We start from the raw sequence: 23,326 nt of genomic DNA, 5'->3' as shown, positions 1-23,326 counted from the left end.
AGAAAAAAACCAATGGTGCAGTATTTCCTTATGTTGGTTTAAGAGAAATTAGATTGCACTTACAAGATAGTCGATAAAATCAGGCACTTCAGTTTAAAGTCCACGGGTACAAATGAAAAGTCCTTTGGGTAGTCCTCAACGCGTTTCGCCTTTCGGCTTCCTCAGGAGAACAATAAAAGGTTATATCCGCAATGAGAGTTCGTGAAAATGAGCGTCTATTTATACATTAAATCCATGTTCCGTTCTGTCCGTCGTCTTCATTTCCGGGTATGTTGTCATCACGTTCCTTCCGTCGTTGCTAGGCAGCCGGGATGTTTAATTCTGTTCTTAAATCTGGCTAGTCCGATGACTACCTCGCTGACTTGTGCTCCCTTAGCCTGGGACAACACACTTTCACTGGTTCCCCGGTCACTAGCCGAGACTCAGTGTAGGGTAAAACCAAAACAAAGACTGATTTATTTTTGACACACAGGGCTGGATATATCCAGCAAAACACACATTAACATAAAAACATGATATTGGGATACAAACCACCCCCTTAATCTGCCTCCCAGAGACAACAGGGGCAGTAACGGGATTTACAATACAATAGTGTCCCAACCTCTGCTATCTATTGCTGGCCAAAAGAAAAAATGCCAACCTTATTAGGGTAAGAAGCGCAGACAGTTTTTGTTTTTTGTATACATTGTACAGCCAATACACTGTTTCTTGCTGCATGCTTACACCTGTTTGGTAGGCCTCGTATTACACATTTGTATTATTTGAGCCTGTGACTAACTTAGCGCACCGACATTTTTTCTTTTCCATGTCCTGACATGTGCCTTTGTTTTTCAATTTGGATTTTTTACATCCGGTCATCTTTTAAGGTGGCCAAAATCAACTCACCCAATCAAACCATATACATTAGAAAAGTAGACACCTCTAAGTATTTCAGACGCTGGTATTTTAACACTTTCCATGCATTAATTCCACCAGCCTTTGTCAAATTTTGTGGTAGTAATGCGTTCAGGTATGAAGTCGTGTTTGGGAGCTAAAAAGCCACATTTGGGAGGCGTACATCTTTTGACTTGGAATTTTGACATCTGGTCATCCTCTGCCTACGTCCTATTTGGGACATCTGTTAAGCCGACCAGTTCAATTTTCCATCAAACCATGCATAGATACTGCAGGGTATTTTATATGGTGGTATTGTACGTTTTGTAAATTTTTTTAGGGAAGATACAGTGCAGAATTTCAGGACTTGCTCATTTTCTTGCAACTGGGCGGTTCCCCTTATAGTGTCATGGTGAAATTTTTACAAAATTTTTTTTTTTACTATATTTAAATTTGTATTTCTTTTAATTTCACTGATCACATAGGGCACCCTTGACCTCCATAGTTGGCTACAGTACCAGTTCTTAGAGTTTGGACAGGCCTTCTAGGAACTCTTACTTTGAACTGGATGCCACCAATATGGCAAATGTGTTCACAATCTTTGATCACTTTCTAAGCCCATTTAAGTCCATGATGTACCAGGCATGTCATTGGTCCAGAACTGAGCTTTTTCCTGTGACGTGTCTGGTTGTCAAGGGGTTACATTAGGCATCTATGAATATCTTAACTTGTTAAAATTATATATTAAAGTGTAAACTAGGGATGCACTGCTATATCGATGGCCAAAATATATCGGCCGAGAAAGGCATTATCGGCAAAATGCCAAAATAAAAAAAAAACAGCCGGAAGTAATCATCCACAGGGGCCATGTTACCTTCGGATTGGTTGCACAGTGTGACAGCAGCGTCTCTTGTACCGGCCAGAAGAAGCAGGAACCAAGCGGAGTCACGTAAATGCACGTCACATGACTCTGCTCTGTTCCTTCTTTCCCTGGGGGGGAGCTACACAGAGGGAAGCAGCAGGGCCCCTGTGGAAGTCTGCAAGTGAGAGATCTGCAGTTCAGGTAAGGGGGTAGGGGAGGTTGTATGAGCAAGTATGCGTGATTAAGAGAATGAATATGAGTGAATGAATGTTTGTGAATGAGTGAGTGTGTGCATGTGATAGCATGGAAGTGTGTGTGTGTGTGTGGGGGGTAGCATGGCATAGGGAGGCTGTAATCACAATCCTATCATGCCCAGGTTGTAGCATGTACTAGCTGCCTGTGCAGGATAGGAGTATGATTGCTGTTAGCAATCATATATACAGTTTCTCACAAAAGTGAGTACACCCCTCACATTTTTATAAATATTTTGTTATATCTTTTCATGTGACAACACTAAAGAAATTACACTCTGCTACAATGTAAAGTAGTGAGTGTCAAGCCTGTATAACAGCATGAATTTGCTCTCCCCTCAAAATAACGCAACACACAGCCATTAATGTCTAAACCTTGGCAACAAAAGTGAGTACACCCAGCACTGCCTTAACCCCCTTGGGCATGGAGTTTACCAGAGCTTCACAGGTTGCCAATGGAGTCCTCTTCCACTTCCAGTAATCCATGTCCTTAGTCTGCGTGTCTTCAGCAAACTGTTTGCGGGCATACTTGTGCATCATCTTTAGAAGAGGCTTCCTTCTGGGATGACAGCCATGCAGACCAATTTGATGCCGTGTGCCGCATATGGTCTGAGCACTGACAGGCTGACCCCCCACCCCTTCAACCTCTGCAGCAATGCTGGCAGCACTCATACGTCTATTTCCCAAAGACAACCTCTGGATATGATGCTGAGCATGTGCACTGAACTTCTTTGGTCGACCCATGGAAAGGCCTGTTCTGAGTGGAACCTGTCCTGTGAAACCGCTGTATGGTCTTCCTGACTGATATCTTTCAACAATGAGATGCCTCTGATGCTTTGGAAGCTCTCTGCAGACTATGGTTTTTGCTCTGAGATGTAACTAAGCAAATGTCAGGTAGATCCTACAGAACTGTTGAACTTTATTTGTGATTAATCAGAGTCACTTTCAATGATGGCAAATGTGTAATTACTTCTATTTAAAATGAGTTTTAATGTGATTGGTTAATTCTGAACACAGTGCCAGTTATAAGAGGCTGTTCACACTTATGCAACCAGGTTATTATGAGTTTTTATTCCCCCCCCTCAAAGATTTCAGTTTGTTTTGCAATTGAATTGTTCACATTATAGGTCACATTAAAGGTGGAAAAAGTTCTGACATGATTTATCTTTGTCTTATTCTTTAACATCACAAGAACCTGACATTTTAACAGGGGTGTGTAGAATTTTTATATCCACTGTATATTAATATTAGACCCTGTTGCCAATATATTTTATATTTAAAAAATTGGACCCCAGAAAAATATTTGCCACACTGACCGTAGATTAGGGGAAGACTGTGAGAGTCAGTGCAGTCTTCCCTCCTTCTGACCCTACCGTGACATTGAGAGATCCTCTTCCCTGTAATCATCCCCAGAGTCTCTTTGTCCCCTCATTCACTAAGCCATACCTCTCCTTTACTTACTCCCTGTAGTTCAGGTATAGATCAAACACAGTTAAACAGCAATGCAGGTATAGATCAACTAAATAAGACATAAAAACTGTATTTGAAGTTATAAATAATGTATGGAAACAAAGCATAGCAGATATAGATCAACAGAATAACAAAAATACTCAGCTTTGCAGGTATAGATCAATTGGATTTCATATAAAAACTCAGCATTAAAGGGATAGATAAAATTAAATTACAGGCATAGATCACAGGTTGCTCCCCTCCCTAAAGGCCAGACCTGGCATTCATACTGCCCACATAGAACCTGACCAGCACCCAAATTACACACATAGGACGTGCCATCTTTGTCCCCAAACAGCCCAGCATGCGACAACTTTGTCCCCAAACAGCCCAGCATACAACATATTTGTCCCCGAACAGCCTGCCCTGTGCCATCTTTGTCCCATAAACAATCTACATAGTTACATAGTTACATAGTTATATAGGCTGAAAAAAGACATGCGTCCATCAAGTTCAGCCTTTCCTATATCTGTTAAATTTGTTGCTGTTGATCCAAAAGAAGGCACAAAACCCCGGTTTCGCTCTTTCCAATTTTGCACTAACCAGGGAAAAAAAATCCTTCTTGACTCCAAAATGGCAGACAGATTTCTCCTTGGATCAATAAGCTGTTTCCCCATCAGGGCCGGCCCAAGACTTAATTTTTTTTTTACTGAACATATTCAGTTTAATTCTTTTAAAGTGCCATGTTACAGTTATTTCAGAAAATGCATTACAATAGCCCTTCTAGGGCACATAACTGAACAAGAAGCATTCCAAGGTGTGTTTACAGGGCACCCCAAATGAGTTGGTAGGATCCTAACTTGAATCCGGAGTGCAGGAGTAACTAACTTGTTCATTTAATTAAGTTTGCTCATAGGTAGAAAAGAGGGCAATATTGTAAGTACTACTGCTGGAAAGGCAAACCGACGCTATACATTACTATTACATAGAGGACGACCAGTTGGAACAGTGTTGGGATTATTGCATCAGCTGCTCAAGCAAGATGGGTAGTTGGAAATGATCTGGGTAAATTAACAAATTAAGTGCTAGCCAGTGTTTAAAGCAGACACTTAAGTGATTCTCCAACTAGACAAACTTTGGCTGGGGAGGGGGATACAAATGGCAAACTGAACTTTTACAAAAAGATGCCTATTTAAATATCCCACCAGTAGAAGTGGAGAAAGTTTTAGTAACGCTCCTAGCAGTTTAGTAAACTTCTGGTAAAACACAGTCCTAGATGCCAAATAGATCAACAAGTCCTTGTGCCGAGAAATAACCCTACTGGAGATAGGAGTCTAGCTTCTTTCTAATGTTTTCATAGGAATCTGCTCCCATGTAGTCAGCTTGGCCTTGTTCCCACCGTTCCCTGCACTCTTCCGAGGATATAGATGGTTGGGGGGGAGCCGCGATGGACATCTGTGCCACAGCTTCTGTAACTTCCTCCACTTTCAGGCCTGTTGATGCATCTTTAACCGCTCCATGCTCCGTAAGTAAAGGAAGAATTCTAGTAGTGTAGATATCCCACCAGAGGTTAAGGAATTCTGGGTGAATCAGTGTCTGGTCCTGCATTTCACTTTTTACACTCTTAGTTTTGCTGTCATACGTGTAATTCCATGGTTTTACTTTACCCAGGAAGTGAACCACCTTAGCATCAGCCCCAAACGCTTTAAAGGCGGGGAGGTACGAGTATATCGAAATACTGCTCAAGTTGTAAACAAAGGGAAGATGCTTGTGAATGTCTTTTGTTGCCCAGTTACTGAAGAATGCATTGAGCAGACCTTGGTCCCCACCATCAAAGCTGCCTTTTTCTGTAGCCAATTGTAACAGCTGGTTGTAGGTTTCTATAGATGGTTGGAAAACAAATACTCCAGAGTTGAAGCAATCTGGCCAGCCTGGGTCTGGTGCTGCAGATAGCTCTTCTCGCTCAAATAGGTTATCAATATTTGACAAAACCATTGTGTCTGCGTCCATGAACACACATTTTGTGTATTCTGTAAGTGCCCAGCAATGGAGTTTTGTTAATGTGATGCCAAGTTCTGGTCTCTGCATTAAAGCCAGGTGAGCAGAATCCTCACTGTCCAAGACATCCACTACCCGAACTACGTCAAAGACTTTATCCAGCACTTTTCTAATGGAGTCTGAGACCTGAGGCGTTATGAGCACCACCAGCTTCCTTGTCGTGTTGTGGTTTCGTAGAGATGAACCCAGTACTAGCGCTCCTTTAACATATGGATCATTGGTGGCCAGTGTTACAAAAGCTTGATCTGCCATGGCTGAGCTGCTGCGCTGTTCCGGGCTCCTGCTTGCACCTCCCCTGACCTAGCTGTGCCGGGGCGGCATTTTAAACTTCGCCGACACCATTATCTACCCAACCCCCCCCCGGGGACTTACCTTTAAACAGTCCTGCGGCGAGTCTCCCTGCTCTGCCACGGTGCCGGCTTGTAATGCTGAGCGCCGTAAATTGACGTCACTTCCGGCGCTCAGCATTACAAGCCGGCCCCGTGGCAGAGCACGGAGACTCGCCGCAGAGGAGAGAGAGGGGCGCCGAGCGGGTAAGCGAAAACCACTCCGCTTAAAAAAAAAAAGCGCTTGGGGAGGCAAAGTGCCGCCCCTTCAAAAGTGCCGCCTGGGGCAATTGCCCCAGTCGGCTCCATTGTAGGGCCGGCCCTGTTCCCCATAATTAAAGATTATATCCCCGAATATTATGTTTTTCCAGGTGTCCATCCAGTTGCCGTTTAAATGTCTGTACAGACTCTGATAAAACTACCTCTGCAGGCAGAGAATTCCACATCCTTATTGTCCTTACTGTAAAAAACCCTTTCCTCTGCTTAAGTCTAAATCTCCTTTCTTCCAGTCTAAAAGCATGACCATGTGTCCTATGCATAGTCCTGTTTATGAACAGATTTCCACACAATGGTTTGTATTGGCCCCGAATATATTTATATAATGTTATCATATCCCCTCTGAGGCAATGTTTCTCTAAACTAAACAGATTTAAATTAGTTAACCTTTCTTCATAACTATAGTGCTCCATTCCTTTTATTAGGAATTATGTTGTCCCATAAACACCCTGCCTGTGCCATATTGGTCCCCTAGGCTTAAACACCCTGCTTGTGCCATATTTACACAAATGAATTATGCATCTATGATACACACAAAACTTTTACAGTGATGCACTATTTCACACAATTAATTCAAACAATCATTCTTTCACTCTTTCACACAAATTATTTACACATATTCATTAATGCATTCTCACAAATTAATTCATTCTCTCACTCATTCACACAATTCATGCACACATTAATTCCTTCATCCTCTCACTCATTCACACAATTCATACACACATCAATTAATTCATACTCTCACTCATTCATACAATTCATCCACACATTAATTCATTTATTCTCTCACTCATTCACACAATTCATCCACACATTAATGCATTAATTTATTTCAATATTCTTACTACCCACTTTTCTTACTATCTACCCCCTCTCACCCCCTTCTCTCACTAGCTACCCCCCTTCTCACTATCTACCCTCCCCCTTACCTTGTAGAAGTCCTGAGGTGGGATCACAGAGGCCTCACGAAGGAGAGTGAGGGGCGCCGAGTGCTTGGCGCCCCTCTCTCTCCTCTGCGTCAATCACGGCTGCACAAAAAAAAAGACAGCGTTTCAGTTGAGGGGCACAGCATGATGTAGGGGGACCATGGCCCCCTCTCCACCCCGCCAACGCCACTATTTTCTTCTCATCGAAAAGCTGTGCACTTCTAAGCACCCCAATAATAAATAAATTTTGGGGAGCTGCTGTGGTTCTTTTTTTGTTATCGATTAATAATCATTATCAAACGTTGTTGTTACTGCTAAAAATCTACTAATGTATGTAAATTATATATGCATTTATTCTAACGAATTGATAATGTATTAAGAATTAATTTATCTCGGGAGAAATCCCCTACTACGTTAACATTGTAAGATGAGAAACAAAAGCTATAAGGACCACCCTACTGAGAATGCAATGCTGAGATCTTTCTCCAATCAGAGCGAAGGCTCGGGGAGGTTTCACGCTCCCTTTTCTATAATGAAAGCTATTTCTAGGACTGATGCTGCAAAGACGCCGTGGAAGAGCCTATGTGTCCCGACAGCAGAGGTGACATGTTTTATAGTATTGTTTTCACACAGAGTATTGTAAAGTGCGTCTATACCTAGAGTCATCATATTAAAAGGGACAATGATTCGGGAAAACAATGCAATAACACTAAAGTCATCAACATGGGTAAATAGACATGCCCCATGTAGTAATAGAAAAGATTCAAGGTAAACTCCGGTCCTCATATGCGCTATCCATGTGATGGCTGTGCTATCTTATACTTAAGATGTTTTATTTTCGTGACCAAATATATAGAGGGATTAATCAAAATGCTCTCTATGTATTTGTTCTGCAAATGTTATTGGCCATACATTGTAGCTTAGCATGGCACAAGATTCCCTGTGGGTTTGATGAGAAAACCCCTCCCTGTACGTGAATGTGCTTCTATTAGGACTCATGTACAGCTCCCGGATATGTACCGTTTTAACAGGCCAAGTAGGCTTTTTTTGTACGCTTAAAATACGTATTAAAGTGTTTTCATTTGCGTTCGCCTCTGCTGTTGACTGTTTGGGGTCCTGTACTGTTCGTTTAAATGTGTTGAAAGAGGTCTGCCAAACGCATACAAATAATTGCATCTACGTTTAATTGTTACTTGATAGTGAGTTAACACTCATTCTGTAGTATTTTCAGAGATCAGATATTTTCATTTGAATTCACCTATGAAGCAGCAGCTCATCAGTAGGGTTATCTTCTCTAAACAGAATACATTTCTGTCAGGCACATACACTATATGTTAACCCCTTCGTGACAATGGCTGATTTTATTTTTGTACCCTTCGTGACAATGGCACATTTCAGTGGTGCTTGTGTTGTAATTCTCTTTCCTTTTTACTGAACCACTGAACTCAAGCTCAGTTTCATATCAGACGCTTTTTGTTTCAGTTTAGCATTAGTTGTGTAAGAACTGCAAACGTTATAGTAAAGATGTAATGATACAATTATGACTGGATTAGGCAAAGTTCTCACACATGTATATATATCTCCCTACAAAATTATATAATTTTAACAAATTAAAGGTAAATCAGACCATTGCCAGAAAATTACGTTTTCTAACATTACACAAATCCAACATTGGACCAATATACCGTATTTGCTCGATTATAAGACGAGGTTTTTTTCAGAGCAAATGCTCTGAAAAATACCCCTCGTCTTCTAATCGGGGTCGTCTTCTAATCAGACCTCAAACAGAGGTCTGATTAGGAGACTAAGATCCAGATCCCCCGCACCGCTGCAGGGGACCTGGATCCTCCTGTCTCACCCCCCCCCCCATCATACACACTTACCGGTGCTTCCTGCTGTGTTGCCGGGGCAGCGGGTTGACGTCTACGCGATCCGCGTAGACAACGTCCGCTGCAGCCGGAAGGAGGTGTGGCTAGCAGCGGGGGTTGTCTGCGTCCGTCGCGTAGACATTCCCCGACTGTCAGAGATCAGAGCTCCCCGCATCGGGGAACTCTGATCTCCGACAGCCGGGGAAAGTATACGCGACGGACGCATACAAACCCTCGCTGCCAACTCCACCTCCTTTCGGCTGCAGCGGAAGGCTACGTCAACCCGCTGCCCCGGCTGGAAGCACCGGTAAGAGAGGGGTGAGAGAGAGTGTGTGTGTGTGTTAGTTAAATGGGGGTATAGGGTGTATGTGTGTGTGTTAAATGGGGGCAGAGGGCATTTCTGGAGTGGCATTAAGGGGGCATTTAATAGAGAACTCTGCCTCCTGAAATGCCTTATACCTCCCTATATGGCACTCTGCCCCATAATATGCCTTTTAACCCCCTAAATGCCAGAGTGGCATATAGGGGTAGAAGGCATTTCTGGAGGCAGAGTGCTCTATACAATGCCTTTTAACTCCCTTAATGCCACTCTGCCTCCTGAAATGCCTTATACCTCCCTATATGCCACTCTGCCCCATAATATGCATTTTAACCCCCTACATGCCAGAATGGGATATAGGGGTATAAGGCATTTCTGGAGGCAGAGTGGCACATAGGGGGTCAAAAGGCATACCATGGGGCACAGTGGCATATAGAGGGTTAAAAGGCATATCATGGGCCACAGTGCCATATTGGAGTGGCAAGCCTGGGGGCAGATGTGCATAACTGGGGGACAGGTTAGAAAATACAAGAAATAAAAACAAAAAAAATATTTTTCTCAATCATAGCTTTTATTAAAAAAAATAGTTTACATGAATTAACATTTACTGGTAAAACTTTTTTCCTTTGGGGTCGTCTTATATTCAGGCTTTTTCTTTTTTTCCTAAGTTAATATTCAGATTTTGGGGGGGTCGTCTTATAATCAGGGTCGTCTTATAATCAAGCAAATACGGTATTAAAAGTAGATTCTACATGGTGTTAAAAAAATTCCCGAGGGGCGCGGCCAACTGAGCTCCAAGATGGACACGTGAGTTGTGAGCTCCGTCTACCCTCACTTTATAATTCCACCGTTCAGGTCATTTAACCGAGGATGGGCAAGCCTAACAGGTCCGCGGCAACGCCGAGGTCGCAGGGTGCTAAGGACAAGCAACCACTCACCTCGGTGCGCTCCTATTTTCACGGGGCCGTCGACCATGACTCACGGGACTCGTTCCCTAGGCCTCTCTCCGCTCCCGGTAGCCCGCAGAGTGGCGTATCTGAGGACATCGGTCCGGTTCTTCCACCCGGGGACCGCTCTACCCCTCCTCCGGACTCACCTTGGCAAGATGCTATTAAACACCTGCCGACGAAAGCGGATCTCATGGAGGTCGTCGACCGTGCGACACGTGGTATCCACGATGTGCTCACTGAGATTAAGTCGGATGTGAAGCACATTGGCGACCGTGTGGCTACGCTTGAAACGGACACTACCAAGATCTCCTCCACTGTCGATCTTCTGTCTGCCCAGCTTCAGGACCAGGCGAGTACTATTGTTGGTCTTACGCGACGCTTCAACGACATAGATAATAGAGGCCGCAGAAATAATTTGAGAGTACGGGGTGTCCCTGAGACTGTGGAGCTGCCTGACATTATTCCCACTCTGCGCAAGATTTTCAACACCCTGTTGCAACGTCCGTTGGACACTGATATCAAATTTGACCGGGCTCATAGGGCCCTTCGACCGCGATCGGATGTCACACAACTGCCTCGTGACATCATTTGCCGACTGCATGACTTCCCTGTCAAGGAATCCATCGGCCAACGAATTCCGTCTCCTGGGAAGGCCATAAAATTTTGATCTTCCCTGACCTCTCGCCGCAAACGCTGCAGTTTAGGCGACATTTACGTCCCATTACTGACCTGATCCGTCGCTCGGCGACTCCGTATCAGTGGGGATTTCCTGCGGCTCTGCTGGTTCGGAGGGATGGCCGTACCTTCTCCATTCGGCAGGTGTCCGATGTGCCGGACTTTCTTGATCGCCTGGACCTCCCTCAGGTACAGGTGGAGGATTGGGAATACAGCTTTACAGCACCACCGCGCTTGTCGGATCCTACCCGGGCCTGGACTCCGGGCCCCCAGCGACGTAAGCGTCAGCGGCATCCGAAGGCTCCGTCACCAGCTTGAAGGACCTCTTTTTCACCATCCCTTCGGTGGAGCTTCGAGTTCTCTCTGCTGGCTCCTGCCTCGTTGACATCGGCGTTGCTCGTTTGCCTCCTTCTGTCTGGCCCTTTGTATCCAGTGTCTGGACTTGGACTATCTCCGCGTCGCTTCGTTTTTTTTTTTTATTTCTACAGACTTACCTTATTCCGACGTTTTGCTTTTCCGTTTCGTCCCGTATCCGTTTCGTCCGCTTCGTCCGTTTAGATCCTGATTCTGCACCCCTGAGAGGGCATGTTGTGACTCTTGTTGCTGTGGAGGTCTTTTTGTCCTCACTCCATTGACGCTCTCTTCCTTTTATTTGATTTCTATTTGTGTTGTTTACCTTTTTATTTTATTCCTTTCTTTTGATTTGTTTACATGACTGTGTTCTGTCGTACACGTCTCCCTATACACTTTAGTGCCCTTGGGCCATATTTCTGGCCCTTCACGCTTACGCCACATATTTGCTGCCCCCTACCGGTGGTTGCAGTACTCTACACGCACTACACTACATTGACATCTCCCCCCCCCCTTTTTTTTTTTTTTTCTTTTATTATTTCTTTTTCTCCTCGGTTCCCCTGTTCGGTGGTTTTCATTACCTCCTATTATATATTCATGAGGGTATCTGCTCTGAATGTATGTTTTTTTTTATGATTACTCTTGGTTTGTTTGTTGGCCGCTGCTGCCCTGCCAGAGCCTGCCGTCCCCAGGCGTCCTGCCTGGCGGTCCTGGTCTTAGATCGTCTTCTCGATCTACTGGCTCATTCTTCAATGCTATTGCATTTGACGATTGCTTCGTCTTGGTTTGGTTATTTGTTATTTTGTTTCTGTTTTCTCTTCATCCTTTTTTTGTTGAGCGGTATCGACGTCATTACTGAGGGGTCCCTGCCATTCTCTCCATGTCTCCTGAGTTGATACGTTTTACTTCTCTCAATGTTAGGGGGCTCAATAAGCCGCAGCAGCGCTCCAAATTGTTATATGTCTTACGCTCCCTGAAAACTAAGATCGCTTACATTCAAGAAACGCATTTTCTGGCCTCCAAACAGTTTGTCTGATAGATATTTCCACTCGGTCTACTTCGCCAGTAGTCCGGACTCCAAAACTAAAGGAATCGCTATCTTGATTCACAAAGACATTCCCTTTAAGGAGCTGGAGGTATGGCGGGACCCTGAGGGACGCTGTCTGTTTATTAAATGTTTTATTGGTCAACAAAAGGTCACCATGGCTAACCTATATGCCCCAAATAAGAATCAAGCTGTGTTCATAGTGCGAGGTTTAACTAAGTTGTCCGCCTTTCAGGAGGGCCTCACCGTCCTGGGGGGCGACTTCAATATGGTCCTGAATCCGGCCATGGACTGCTCTGCCTCGACTTCTCACATTTCCTTTTCTGGCATTAATAAGGTTAAGAGGCATTTGCACCTTAGCTAGTTGGTTGACGTGTGGAGGGCGCAGCATCCCCGGGATCGTGATTATACTTACTTTTCTGCTCTCCATAAACGCTACACCAGAATTGATATGTTTTTTCTTTCCCACCATCACTTGTCCCTTCTTTTTAAGACAGACATTGGTATCCAATCTTTAAGTGATCATGCCCCTGTCTGTCTTTCCCTCTCCTTCCCCAGCCTGCCTACGAGACTTTGGTCTTGGCGCCTGAATGACAACCTTCTGGGGAACCCTCAGGATGTTGCGGACCTGTCCGGTCACCTTCATACCTACTTCCAGGAAAACATCTCCCCTGACACCCCCTACCCTACTGTCTGGGAGGCCCATAAAGCGGTCATTCGGGGCCACCTGATCAAATTGGGTTCTTGGAACAAAAAATTGGAATTAGCTTCTATTTTAAGTCTTAACCAACGCATTGCCCAATTGGAGTTGCGCCATAAGCGCACTGGTGATGACGCTCTCCTTCTCCAATTGCAGGCACTTCGTGATCACCTGGCTTCCCTTTTAAATGATAAAGTTAAGCGTAACTTCCTGCTTCTGAGGAAACACTTTTTTGAGCTGGGGCATAAGCCCGGTAAGTCTCTGGCCAAGGCTCTCCGACATAAACGCACGGCCACGTATATACCTAAAATACGTGACGCGCAGGGGACCCTCCATTACCATTCTGAGCAAATCGCTCAATGTTTTCAATCCTTTTATCAAAAGTTGTACAACCTGCCTTCCCCCTCGGATAGTTCCGTTCGGGATGCCATAGACACATATTTATCCAAATATCAGAAACTCCGTATCTCCAGGGACGATAGGGCGGCATTGGACGCCCCTATTACCTTGGAGGAGCTGGATCAGGCCCTGAAGCTCCTGCCGCGGGGCAAATGCCCGGGGCCGGATGGTTTCTCCCCGGTTTATTACCGAAAATTCCTCCCTGTGCTAGGCCCTCATTTGTTGAAGCTCTTTGGGGTTCTTTCTGATGGCTCGCCTTTACACCCTTCTTCTAACACTGCTGTAATCACTGTGGTCCCCAAGCCCGGTAGGGATAATGAGTGCTGTGGCAGCTACCGGCCAATTTCGCTCATAAATACCGATCTGAAGCTGCTGGCCAAGATACTTGCGCTTAGGCTCCAGCCCCTGATTCCCTCCCTTGTCCACCTTGACCAGGTGGGCTTTGTTCCTGGCAGGGAGGCACGGGATAATATGATTCGTCTGCTTAATCTCATGGCGTATTCTCAATACCATAAAACTCCCTCTGTTTTGCTATCTATGGATGCGGAAAAGGCCTTTGACAGGGTGGCCTGGCCCTTCTTATTTGCGGTGTTGGCTAAGGCGGGTCTTGGACCCGTTTACTTGTCCCTTGTTGGGTCCCTGTACACCAATCCGTCGGCCCAGGTTCGGGTGAATGGTGTCCTGTCAGGCCGGGTCGCCCTGTCGAATGGCACCCGTCAGGGATGCCCCCTCTCCCCTTTATTATTCATTTTGTCCATGGAGCCGTTGCTTACTGCTATACGTCTTAACCCCAATATCTTGGGCTTGCGGATAGGGGGCGTTGATCATAAAGTTCTGGCCTATGCAGATGATGTGCTCTGCTTCTTACAAGATCCACTTATGTCCATTTCTCACCTACTCACTGAATTGCGCGCATTCCAGACCCTTTCTAATTATAAGATAAACCTTCAAAAATCAGACGTCCTGGGACTTAATGTAGACGAATCGCTCCGCGCCCGCTGTACTACTTCCTTCCCCTTTCATTGGCGTTCCGATAATATTAAATATCTTGGTCTTTTTATTTCCCCTGACCTTTCCGACCTCGCCTCTCTTAATTTCATCAGACTTCTCCGCTCCATTGATTCTGATTTGAAGAGATGGTTGTTCCCCCATCTCTCCTGGTTTTGGTCGAATGGGGGTCCTTAAAATGAATGTCCTCCCTAGGTTACTCTATCCCATCCAGACCCTCCCCATTTTCTTACCGAGGTCGTTCTTTAGGGCCTGCCAGAGGCTTTTTACTGGATATGTTTGGAGGGGAAGGACCCCTAGGCTCTCTTATTCTCATTTGACTAGACCGAAGTTGTTGGGTGGTGTGGGGCTCCCTAATATTGAGCTTTATTGGATGGCCTCCCATCTCCGGCGGCTTGTAGAGTGGTCCATCTTTGCGCCTAAACTCTGGGTTGCTATGGAGCATTCGATTTTTGACCAACATATCTCAGTTATACCTTGGGTTCCTGAGCCGTCACGCCTCCTGCTCATCCCACGTCACCCTACTGTCTCACCTACCTTGAGGGTTCTTAAGAGAGTCCTCTCCAGGGGTCATCTCCTTACTCATCCTGGTCCCCTCACGCCTGTCTCGCATAACCCGGCTTTTGTCCCAGGTTTGTCTCTTGCACACTTGGGGGCATTGTTGCCTGCCGGGACTTATGTGCTCCAGCTGCATCATGTCCTCGTGGGTTCTTCTTTGCGCCCGCTTCTTGACCTTTGCAAACTCCGTCCTGTTCCCAAACACTTTAATTTCTTTTATATCCAACTTAGGCATTTTGTTTCAGGCTTGCTCCGAGATCCCCGGGTGCTGCGTCCTCTCACGACCTTTGAATCTCTGTGTGATGTTGGCAAGGAGACCCCACATCTCCTGTCTCTTTTGTATTCAGCCTTGCTGGACACCACTTGTAGGACCAAACCGTATTACTATAGCTTCTGGGAGAGTGAGTTGGGGCTTCAGTTTTCGGATCAGGGGTGGGGCAACATTGCTTACCTTACTCATAAGGGGTCCATTTCTAGTAAGACGCAAGAACTGGCGTTTAAGATACTCACCAGATGGTACAGGGTCCCTGTGGAACTCCATAAGTTCTTGTCTCAGGTTTCTGTGCTGTGTTGGCGCTGCGAGTCGTCTGCGGGTTCCTATGTTCACATTTGGTGGGACTGTCCCTTGGTACGTCCATTCTGGTCTGTGGTCTTTGCGATTATTAAAGAGGTTTGTGATCCTGACTACCAGTTGATGCCTCAGCTGGTTCTCTTACAGGCCCCTCCTATCCCGATTGGTCGCTATAAGCACTCCCTGACCTTACACTTTTTGAACGCAGCCAGGGCCCTGATTCCTCAGCTCTGGAGATCACATTCCACACCTCCGATTAGGCTATGGTTGCAGAAGATTAACTTTCTTTGCCATATGGAGTCCCTGGTTATGGCTACTAAGGGCTTGTCGCATAAACATGAACTGCGTTGGTTTCATTGGAAGACCTTCCTCCTGTCTCCGAGGTTTCCTGCCATAGTGGGTGTGGATGCCCCGTCGTCTCTCTGAGTGTTCTGCTCTCCCTACTTCGCATATACACACTCTCCTACACTTTTGATTACTCACCCCCTTATTGCTTTCGATTCCTCCTTTCATTTTTGTCATTACTGTCGATGCCGCTCACGTTTTGACGTTTGACGTTTGATTGTTTTGATCAATGCCTCACATTCTGTGTTTCCACGCGCTGAGGCGGTGTGCACACGATTATTGCCAGTACTTACTCGATTCTCACAGACGTTTGCATACACTGCTCTTGCTTTCTCAATTGAACCGCATATTGTGCTACTTACCTGGTGTCACTCTGTCGCTAAGGATACGGGTACTTTGTATTGCATGCCTTTTCGCCTATGGTCTTTTAATGTGGTTTCAAGTCATGTTTTGTAGATCTTGGTATGTCTGTACCTGTGTTCCTCGTATGTTCACTCACTTTGTGACTGTGTGCCGTTGTGGTTCTCTTTGCAATAAACGGAATTGAAAAAGAAAAAAAAAAAATTCCCCTATTGGACCAACACAGTTACACCGCACATATCTCTCACACCCCCCTCTATAATATCTTACAATATGGTGTGACTTTACTGTGGAAATGTAAAGATATAGCACCCCAAATATCAGCCCAGTAGTTAGTAACATACTACAACATTCTACATAGGGTTAAATTCTGTCGTGGGATGCATGGTTTCCAACAAGTGGAGAAATTGTGTACAGCCTAACTTTAATTGACAAAAGATATTATAAAGGTTTTTCCATGTTCAGTGGAAGTTGTTTCTATGCTTTTTTCATTACATTACAGCGCTGTTACAGTCAGTAGAACAACATAGAATCACACACAATAACAAACTGGTACAAAGGAGAAGAGGGCCCTGTAGTTGAGGGGGAAGTGAGACAAAAGGAGAGGACTGCTTGGATGGGGATGAGTTGATCTGGTTCCTATGATATGTTGGAGCTGTTAATTATTCAGATGGCTTGATTATGATGATGGTTGAGTACTGGGAAGGAATTATGTACGTTTCCCTGAACATGTGGGTTTTCAAGGAGGTTTTGAAGGTTGTGTACGAGGTAGAAAGCCTGATGGAACGGGGAAGAGAATTCCACAGGAGGGGTGCGGCACTGGTGAAATCCTGAATACAGGAGTGGGAAGAGGTAACAACAGTAGAAGATAGCCGCAGGTCATGAGAGGAGCGAAGAGGGCGGGTAGCGGTTATTTGGATAGGAGGATAGAGATGTAAAGGGGTGCAGAGTGGGGCACCATAGGACAGGGTCAGAAGTTTAAGTTTGATTCTGAAGGGTATGGGGAGCCAATGAAGTGATTGGCATAGTGGAGCAGCGGATGAGGAACGGCAGCAGAATTAATCTAGCTGCAGTGTTCAGGATGGATTGAAGCGGTGGAGAGGGGGAGACCGTTTAGTAGGGAGTTTCAATAATCCAGTTGGGAGTGGATTAGTAACTTGGTTGTGTTTTGTGTGAGGAATGGGCGGATTCGGAAGATGTTTTTCAGGTGAAGGTGCCAGGCTTTGGTGAGGGACTGGATGTGAGGGATGAAGGAGAGAGTAGAGTAGTAGTGACACCAAGGCAGCGAACCTGGTCCGTTGGTTGGATAGTGGAGTTGTCAACAGTAAGGCTAGGTTTCCACTTGGGTTTTTGTCCTGCGTCATTTTCTTGATGAAAAACGCCAGGAAAAATGCCAAGAAAACTGCCACTGCATTTACCTGCGTTTTGGCGTTTTTCTGGAGTTTTTTCTGGCGTTTTAGCCTTTCTGTGGAATTTTCTTTTTTTGACCTTAGGCAGTTTTTCCAGCCTTTACAAGTTAGATGTTTCACCCAGCTAAAAGGGATTAGGATAAATGGCAAGTATCTGCCCTCTCCTGATGTCATTTCCTTGGTAGAGTTCTACTTAAACACGCCCCGGCGGACCCTTTTGTCTCTTTTCTGTGGTTTGTAAGGCATGCTTTATTCCGAATGTCTGCTCCTCTAGGAAGATTGGCCCCAAATGATGGTGCAAATTGTTTGCTGTTGCTTTTGGCGCACAGGATCCAGTTGGGTATGTTTGTTTGTAATGGCATGTTTGTTCCCAATGGTGTAAAATTCAATATGAACTTTGTTTTGTGTGAAACTGTTTGTTTCCAGCCTATTTCTCGTAGGACACACAGATACTGGGTCCATCCTCTGCATTGTAACTGTGGAAAAAAACGCCAAGGCAAAAAACCCACATGGCTTTTTCATGGCGTTTTTTCTCTCCCATAGACTTCTATTGGAGAAAAACGCCAAGATTTCCTTGCAAAAAACGCCAGAGTGTCAACATGCTGCGATTCTGAAAAACTGCCACACAGCCCAAAAAGGCAGAAAAACGCCAAAGAGGACTGAAAAAACGCCAAACAGAAAAACGCCAAGTGGATATGGCATTGTGCGATTTCCTATTGAAGAACAGCTAACATCTGGCTGCAGCGTTTTTTCACTTAAAAAACGCCATGTGGCTGAATTGGCGTTTTTATGGGCGTTTTTAGAAACGCTTTCCGGAGCGGTCACAGTCCATCCCGAGGTAAACCATTTAAGTTTAGGAGGTGATCGTTAAAAATTGTTTTAAAACAATGTATGGCGGCTGTTGACGCCCCGGGGAGGGGCCAGACATGGCCCCTGATGCCGATCTCGGCCTTGCTGAATGCCTCGACATCGAGGCATTACAGCAACGCCGTTTAAGCGAAGAAAGTGATCGTTGATCACTTTCTAAGCTTATTTAATTTTTTGACCTGAACCGGCAAAGGTCTTTAAGGGGTTAAAATAGCACCAAACTTTAACGGTGTGGCCTATAATCGAGCCAACACGGTATATATATTGAAAGTCAAATAAAGACTGAAACGTTGACCTGCAAAAGAGGAATCTGTATTTATTGGAAAAAGACCTAGCGTGCTGGTAACTATCCATAGACTCTGTATATTACTTTGCCTTGTCACCTAGCAACAGGCTATAACAGAATTGGTTTGGAGTGCAATAGCATATATATATATATATATATATATATATATATATATATATATATATATATATATATATATATATATATATATATATATATATATATATATATATATGTATATATATTATTACTAATCACTTAACTTGCATGGTTAAATGCAGTACCTGTACTCAACCTGAAGAGGGAGCTCTGAGTTCTAGACAGACCCTTTTTTGGTTCTCTGGAGTGAACACAGGGCACTCTGGCATGTTAATAATTATCCTTAATTTGCTTTAATTTCCTTAAATCTCATTATTAGGCCTTTTTACCTTTTAATTGTAAATGATAAAAATAAATATGTGAATCTGCTTCCAATTGTAATGCACAAAATACATTAATGTTCCTATGATCTCGGCACAACAATTTTTGTTTAAAAAAAGAGGCAGACACTTGAATACACATTTTCTGACCTGGAACAGTCACATCCTATTCTGTCACATCAAATTATTTTTGCAAAGTCAGTTTTTGAACACTCCAGTTGAAGTCCTCAGTTGTATAAAAAAAGTGATCTTTCTTCTGTGCATGCTATAATTCACCTATGAAGGTGTTCTATTACAGAAAAAAATCATCATAAAACTTCTCTACTTGCAGTGGCACCTGCAAAAAAAATGTTTCTTTTCATCAATTTTTTGCAATTTTTCTAGATCTTAGTACAGATAAATACTGTATGTATTTTGAAAAAAGTTTTTTTTTTTTTATCTTATTTTTTTTATTCAAATTTTTTTATTAGCAAAAGTAGAAAATACAACAGATACCAACACAGGGAAACAACTTCTGTGTTTGGACAGTTAAAACAGACAAAGTTATATACAATCTGTCAAGAGCCATGGAGGTTGGTGGAAAACAAAATTACTGAAAATCATTCAATTAATCTTCACCATATCAGCTATATAACCGACAGACTAGACAAAGCAAAAGAATAATAGAACCAATAGAAGTTTTGACGAGATGGAGCTGGGGCAGGGGCGAGGGTTACTTGTAAGTACCAGAAATGAGAAGAGGTTTTAGTCCATTTTTAGTCTATTAATTTTTTGAAGGCATGTGTCCCAATTATGAAATTTTTTTTAAGGATATATGAAGCGTTCGAGAGATCTCCCTTTCCATAGTGATTTGGTAGATCAGTTGATTCTCAAAATGAGACCAAACAAAATGTCTAGCTTGTTTCCATTCCCTAGCGATACATCTCTTGGCTGCCAAGCATGTGTGTATCGTTAAGTTTAGTTGAGACTGAGACATCAAGGGCCAACCTTGATGTAGTATAAGGGATGAAGGTAGGTTCGGCAATATTATATCATCAGCAGTTTTCAAAAAGACTAAGATGTCTGCCCAAAATTTAGACACTATTGGGCATGCCCACCATATATGCAGGTAGGTTCCCTCCGCCTGCCCACATCGCCAACAGATATTTGAACACGATGTAAACATACGAGAGATTTTAGTGGGAACCCTATACCATTTATTAACAACTTTAAAGTGAGTCTCAAGTAATGAAAGGTCATGAATTCTAGGGAAAAGTTGTCTATACATATTCAGCCATTGATCTGTTGAAATTATAATATTTAGATCTTTTTCCCATCTTTCTTTTACCAAAAAGGTAGATGTATCTCCCTCACTTAGTCTCATCAATTCTATACATTTGGATAATAATTTTATGGGTTTAGTAAAGCTAAAAATTGTAGATTTCATTCTGTGTACAAACTACGTGTTTATTAATACAATGTTTAACCCTTAGATAATTAAATATTGATGGAGAAAAAGGTTTGAGTTTTTCTGAGAGAGCTGGTGAGGGAATCAGTTGTCCCTGAGACATAATTTCAGATATTAATTGCAGGCCAGTATTTGTCCATTGAGCAAGGGAAATGTTATCAATCGTTTTTTCTAGGGCTGCAACTAACGATTATTTTAATAATCAATTAGTTGGCCGATTATTTTGTCGATTAATCGATTAATCGGATAAAAAAATACATTATTTTAAATTGAAGAAAAATTGCAATAAAAAACGTACAATTTACACTTTCATCTCTTTATTGCAATGGCCTCTCTCTATTCACCTTCTTATTTTACTGACATAATAATAAAAGCTACAAGAACCCAAACACAGTGCTTCTCAAACTAGGTTTTAATACAAAGTTATTAGTAAATATTAATTCATATGTTAACTATTTTTCATATTTAATAAAACTGAGAAAAAAGCCTTGTTTAAATTTTTTTATTTACCAAACTGCCCCCAGTTATGCACATCTGACCCCCAGCTTGCCACTCTGCCCCCCAGCTTGCCACTCTGCCCCCATATATGCCTTATACCTCTTATATGCCAGATTCCACTGTGCCCCCTGATATGCCGCTGTGCCCCCTGATATGCCTTATACTCCTTATATGCCAGTGATATGCAACTGAGCCCCCTGATATACCTTTTACCCCCAGATTTGTTTTATGCCCCCCTGATATGCCTAATATCGATGTCTTATACCCCCTATATGCCACTGAGCCCCTTGATATACCTTTTACTCCCAGATATGTTTATGCCCCCCTGATATGCCTAATATCCATATGCCTTATACCCCTATATGCCCTAAAAATTCATAATACCCCCCATACACCACTATAACTCACCCATAAACCACTCTGGCTCCTCCCCCTCCCATACACCACTCTGGCTCCTCCCCTCCCATACACCACTCTGGCTCCTCCCCCTCCCAAACACCACTCTGGCTCCTCCCCCTCTCATACTCCACTCTGCCTCCTCCCCCCTCCCATACACCACTCTGCCTCCTCCCCCGCCCATACATCACTTTGGCTCCTCCCCTCCCATACATCACTTTGCCTCCTCCCCCTCCCATATACCACTCTGCCTCCTCCCCTCCCATACATCACTGTGGCTCCTCCCATACTCCACTCTGCCTCCTCCCATACACCACTCTGGCTCCTCCCCCTCCCATACTCCACTCTGGCTCCTCCCATACTCCACTCTGCCTCCTCCCATACATCACGTTGGCTCCTCCCCCTCCCATACATCACTTTGCCTCCTCCCCCCTCCCATACTCCACTCTGCCTCCTGTGAACCTCCGTTTCTGACAAGACACCAGGGAGCCGGGTAGAGAGGCAGAGTGGCGTATGAGAGGGGGAGGAGCCAGAGTGGTGTATTGGAGGGTGGCTCCCATACACCCCTCTGACTCCTCCCCCCTCCCATACACCCCTCTGCCTCTCTACCCGGCTCCGTTACTGAAGGCACATTCATTGCAGCTTCATAGAAGCCACAGTGTAAGTGAAGGGCAGTAACGGAGTCTGTCTGTGCGATGCAGACCCCCACCGGCTGACAGAGAATCATCCTCTCTGATAGCCGGTGAGGGTCTGCATCGCACAGACAGCCTCCGTTACTGCCCTTCACTTACACTGTGGCTTCTATGAAGCTGCAATGAAAGTGCCTTAAGTAACGGTGCCGGGTAGAGAGGCAGAGTGACGTATGGGAGGGGGGAGGAGGCAGATGGGAGGGGGAGAGAGACGGAAGTGAGAGCCCGTCCGACAGTGAGGGGAATCCAGGTCCCCTGCAGCGTAGAGGGGGATCTGGATTCCGGTGTTATAATCCGATCTCTGTTTGAGGTCGGATTATATAAGGAGAGGAGTTTTTCAGAGCATTTGCTCTGAAAAAAACCTCTTTTTATAATCGATAAAAATCGATCCGATTAATCGATGATGAAATTCGTTGACAACGATTTTCATTATCGATTATTATCGATTTTATCGATTAGTTGTTTCAGCCCTAGTTTTTTCTAACATATCAATACTTAATGAATCTATCAATTTCCCTTTAATACCTAGTCTTTTTTTAATGCGTAACCACTCTGGTATGATTCCTTCTAAAACCATATTTTTCCCTTGGATCTGAATTAATATATCTCTTTCATTTATAGACCAAACTAACTTATTAAGATGGATATTTCCCAACGCATTTTGTTCTATTATATACCATCTATCTTTTTTAATAGTCTGTTGATATATTTTAGTTATGTGTAGCATAATACTTGCATCATATAGATGTTTAATCAAAGGGAATCCCATTCCACCATTTATGGGTTTAACCCCCAGTAATTTAGCATTTATCCTAGGAATTTTACCTTTCCAAACAAAATTTATAAAAGTGGTATGAATTATTTCCAACCAACTCTTTGGAATCTTTACAGGAAGCATACGAAACATATAAATCTATTTCAGAGTTAAATAAGCTTTTAGCGCATTGATTCGTCCCCACCATGAGAGGTCTATTTTCCGCCATTCTCTGATGGATTCGGAAGATATTTTTAAAAGGCGTAAGTAGTTTTTTTCCACTAGGTTTTCCAATTTATCTGGGATACAAATCCCTAAATAGTCAAATTCAGTAGCCTTTGTATTCAATGAATAACTAGCTGAAAGTCTATGGACCAGATGGGGTTTC

The 23,326-nt window shown here is 43.8% G+C and overlaps 2 protein-coding genes across 2 annotated transcripts in view; one reads left to right on the top strand and one right to left on the bottom strand.

Annotated features, from left to right (window-relative positions):
- Positions 1-4,661: 4,661 nt before the first annotated feature.
- LOC128503566 (glycogenin-1-like) lies at positions 4,662-5,797 on the bottom strand. The gene has a single exon (XM_053473691.1). The coding sequence runs from the start codon at positions 5,743-5,745 to the stop codon at positions 4,753-4,755; it is 993 nt and encodes a 330-aa protein (XP_053329666.1). The 5' UTR covers positions 5,746-5,797; the 3' UTR covers positions 4,662-4,752.
- Positions 5,798-7,552: 1,755 nt separating this feature from the next.
- SLC25A53 (solute carrier family 25 member 53) overlaps positions 7,553-23,326 on the top strand; it is a 29,378-nt gene continuing 13,604 nt past the window's right edge. Inside the window, exon 1 of the mRNA XM_053473695.1 lies at positions 7,553-7,625. The gene's annotated coding sequence lies outside the window, so the exon portion shown is untranslated. The remainder of the gene's footprint in view (positions 7,626-23,326) is intronic.

Source organism: Spea bombifrons, chromosome 8 (genome assembly GCF_027358695.1).
Source record: "Spea bombifrons isolate aSpeBom1 chromosome 8, aSpeBom1.2.pri, whole genome shotgun sequence".
Lineage (NCBI taxonomy): Eukaryota > Metazoa > Chordata > Amphibia > Anura > Pelobatidae > Spea > Spea bombifrons.
Note: the sequence above shows the minus strand (reverse complement) of the source record. Positions and strands in the feature narration are given on the sequence as shown.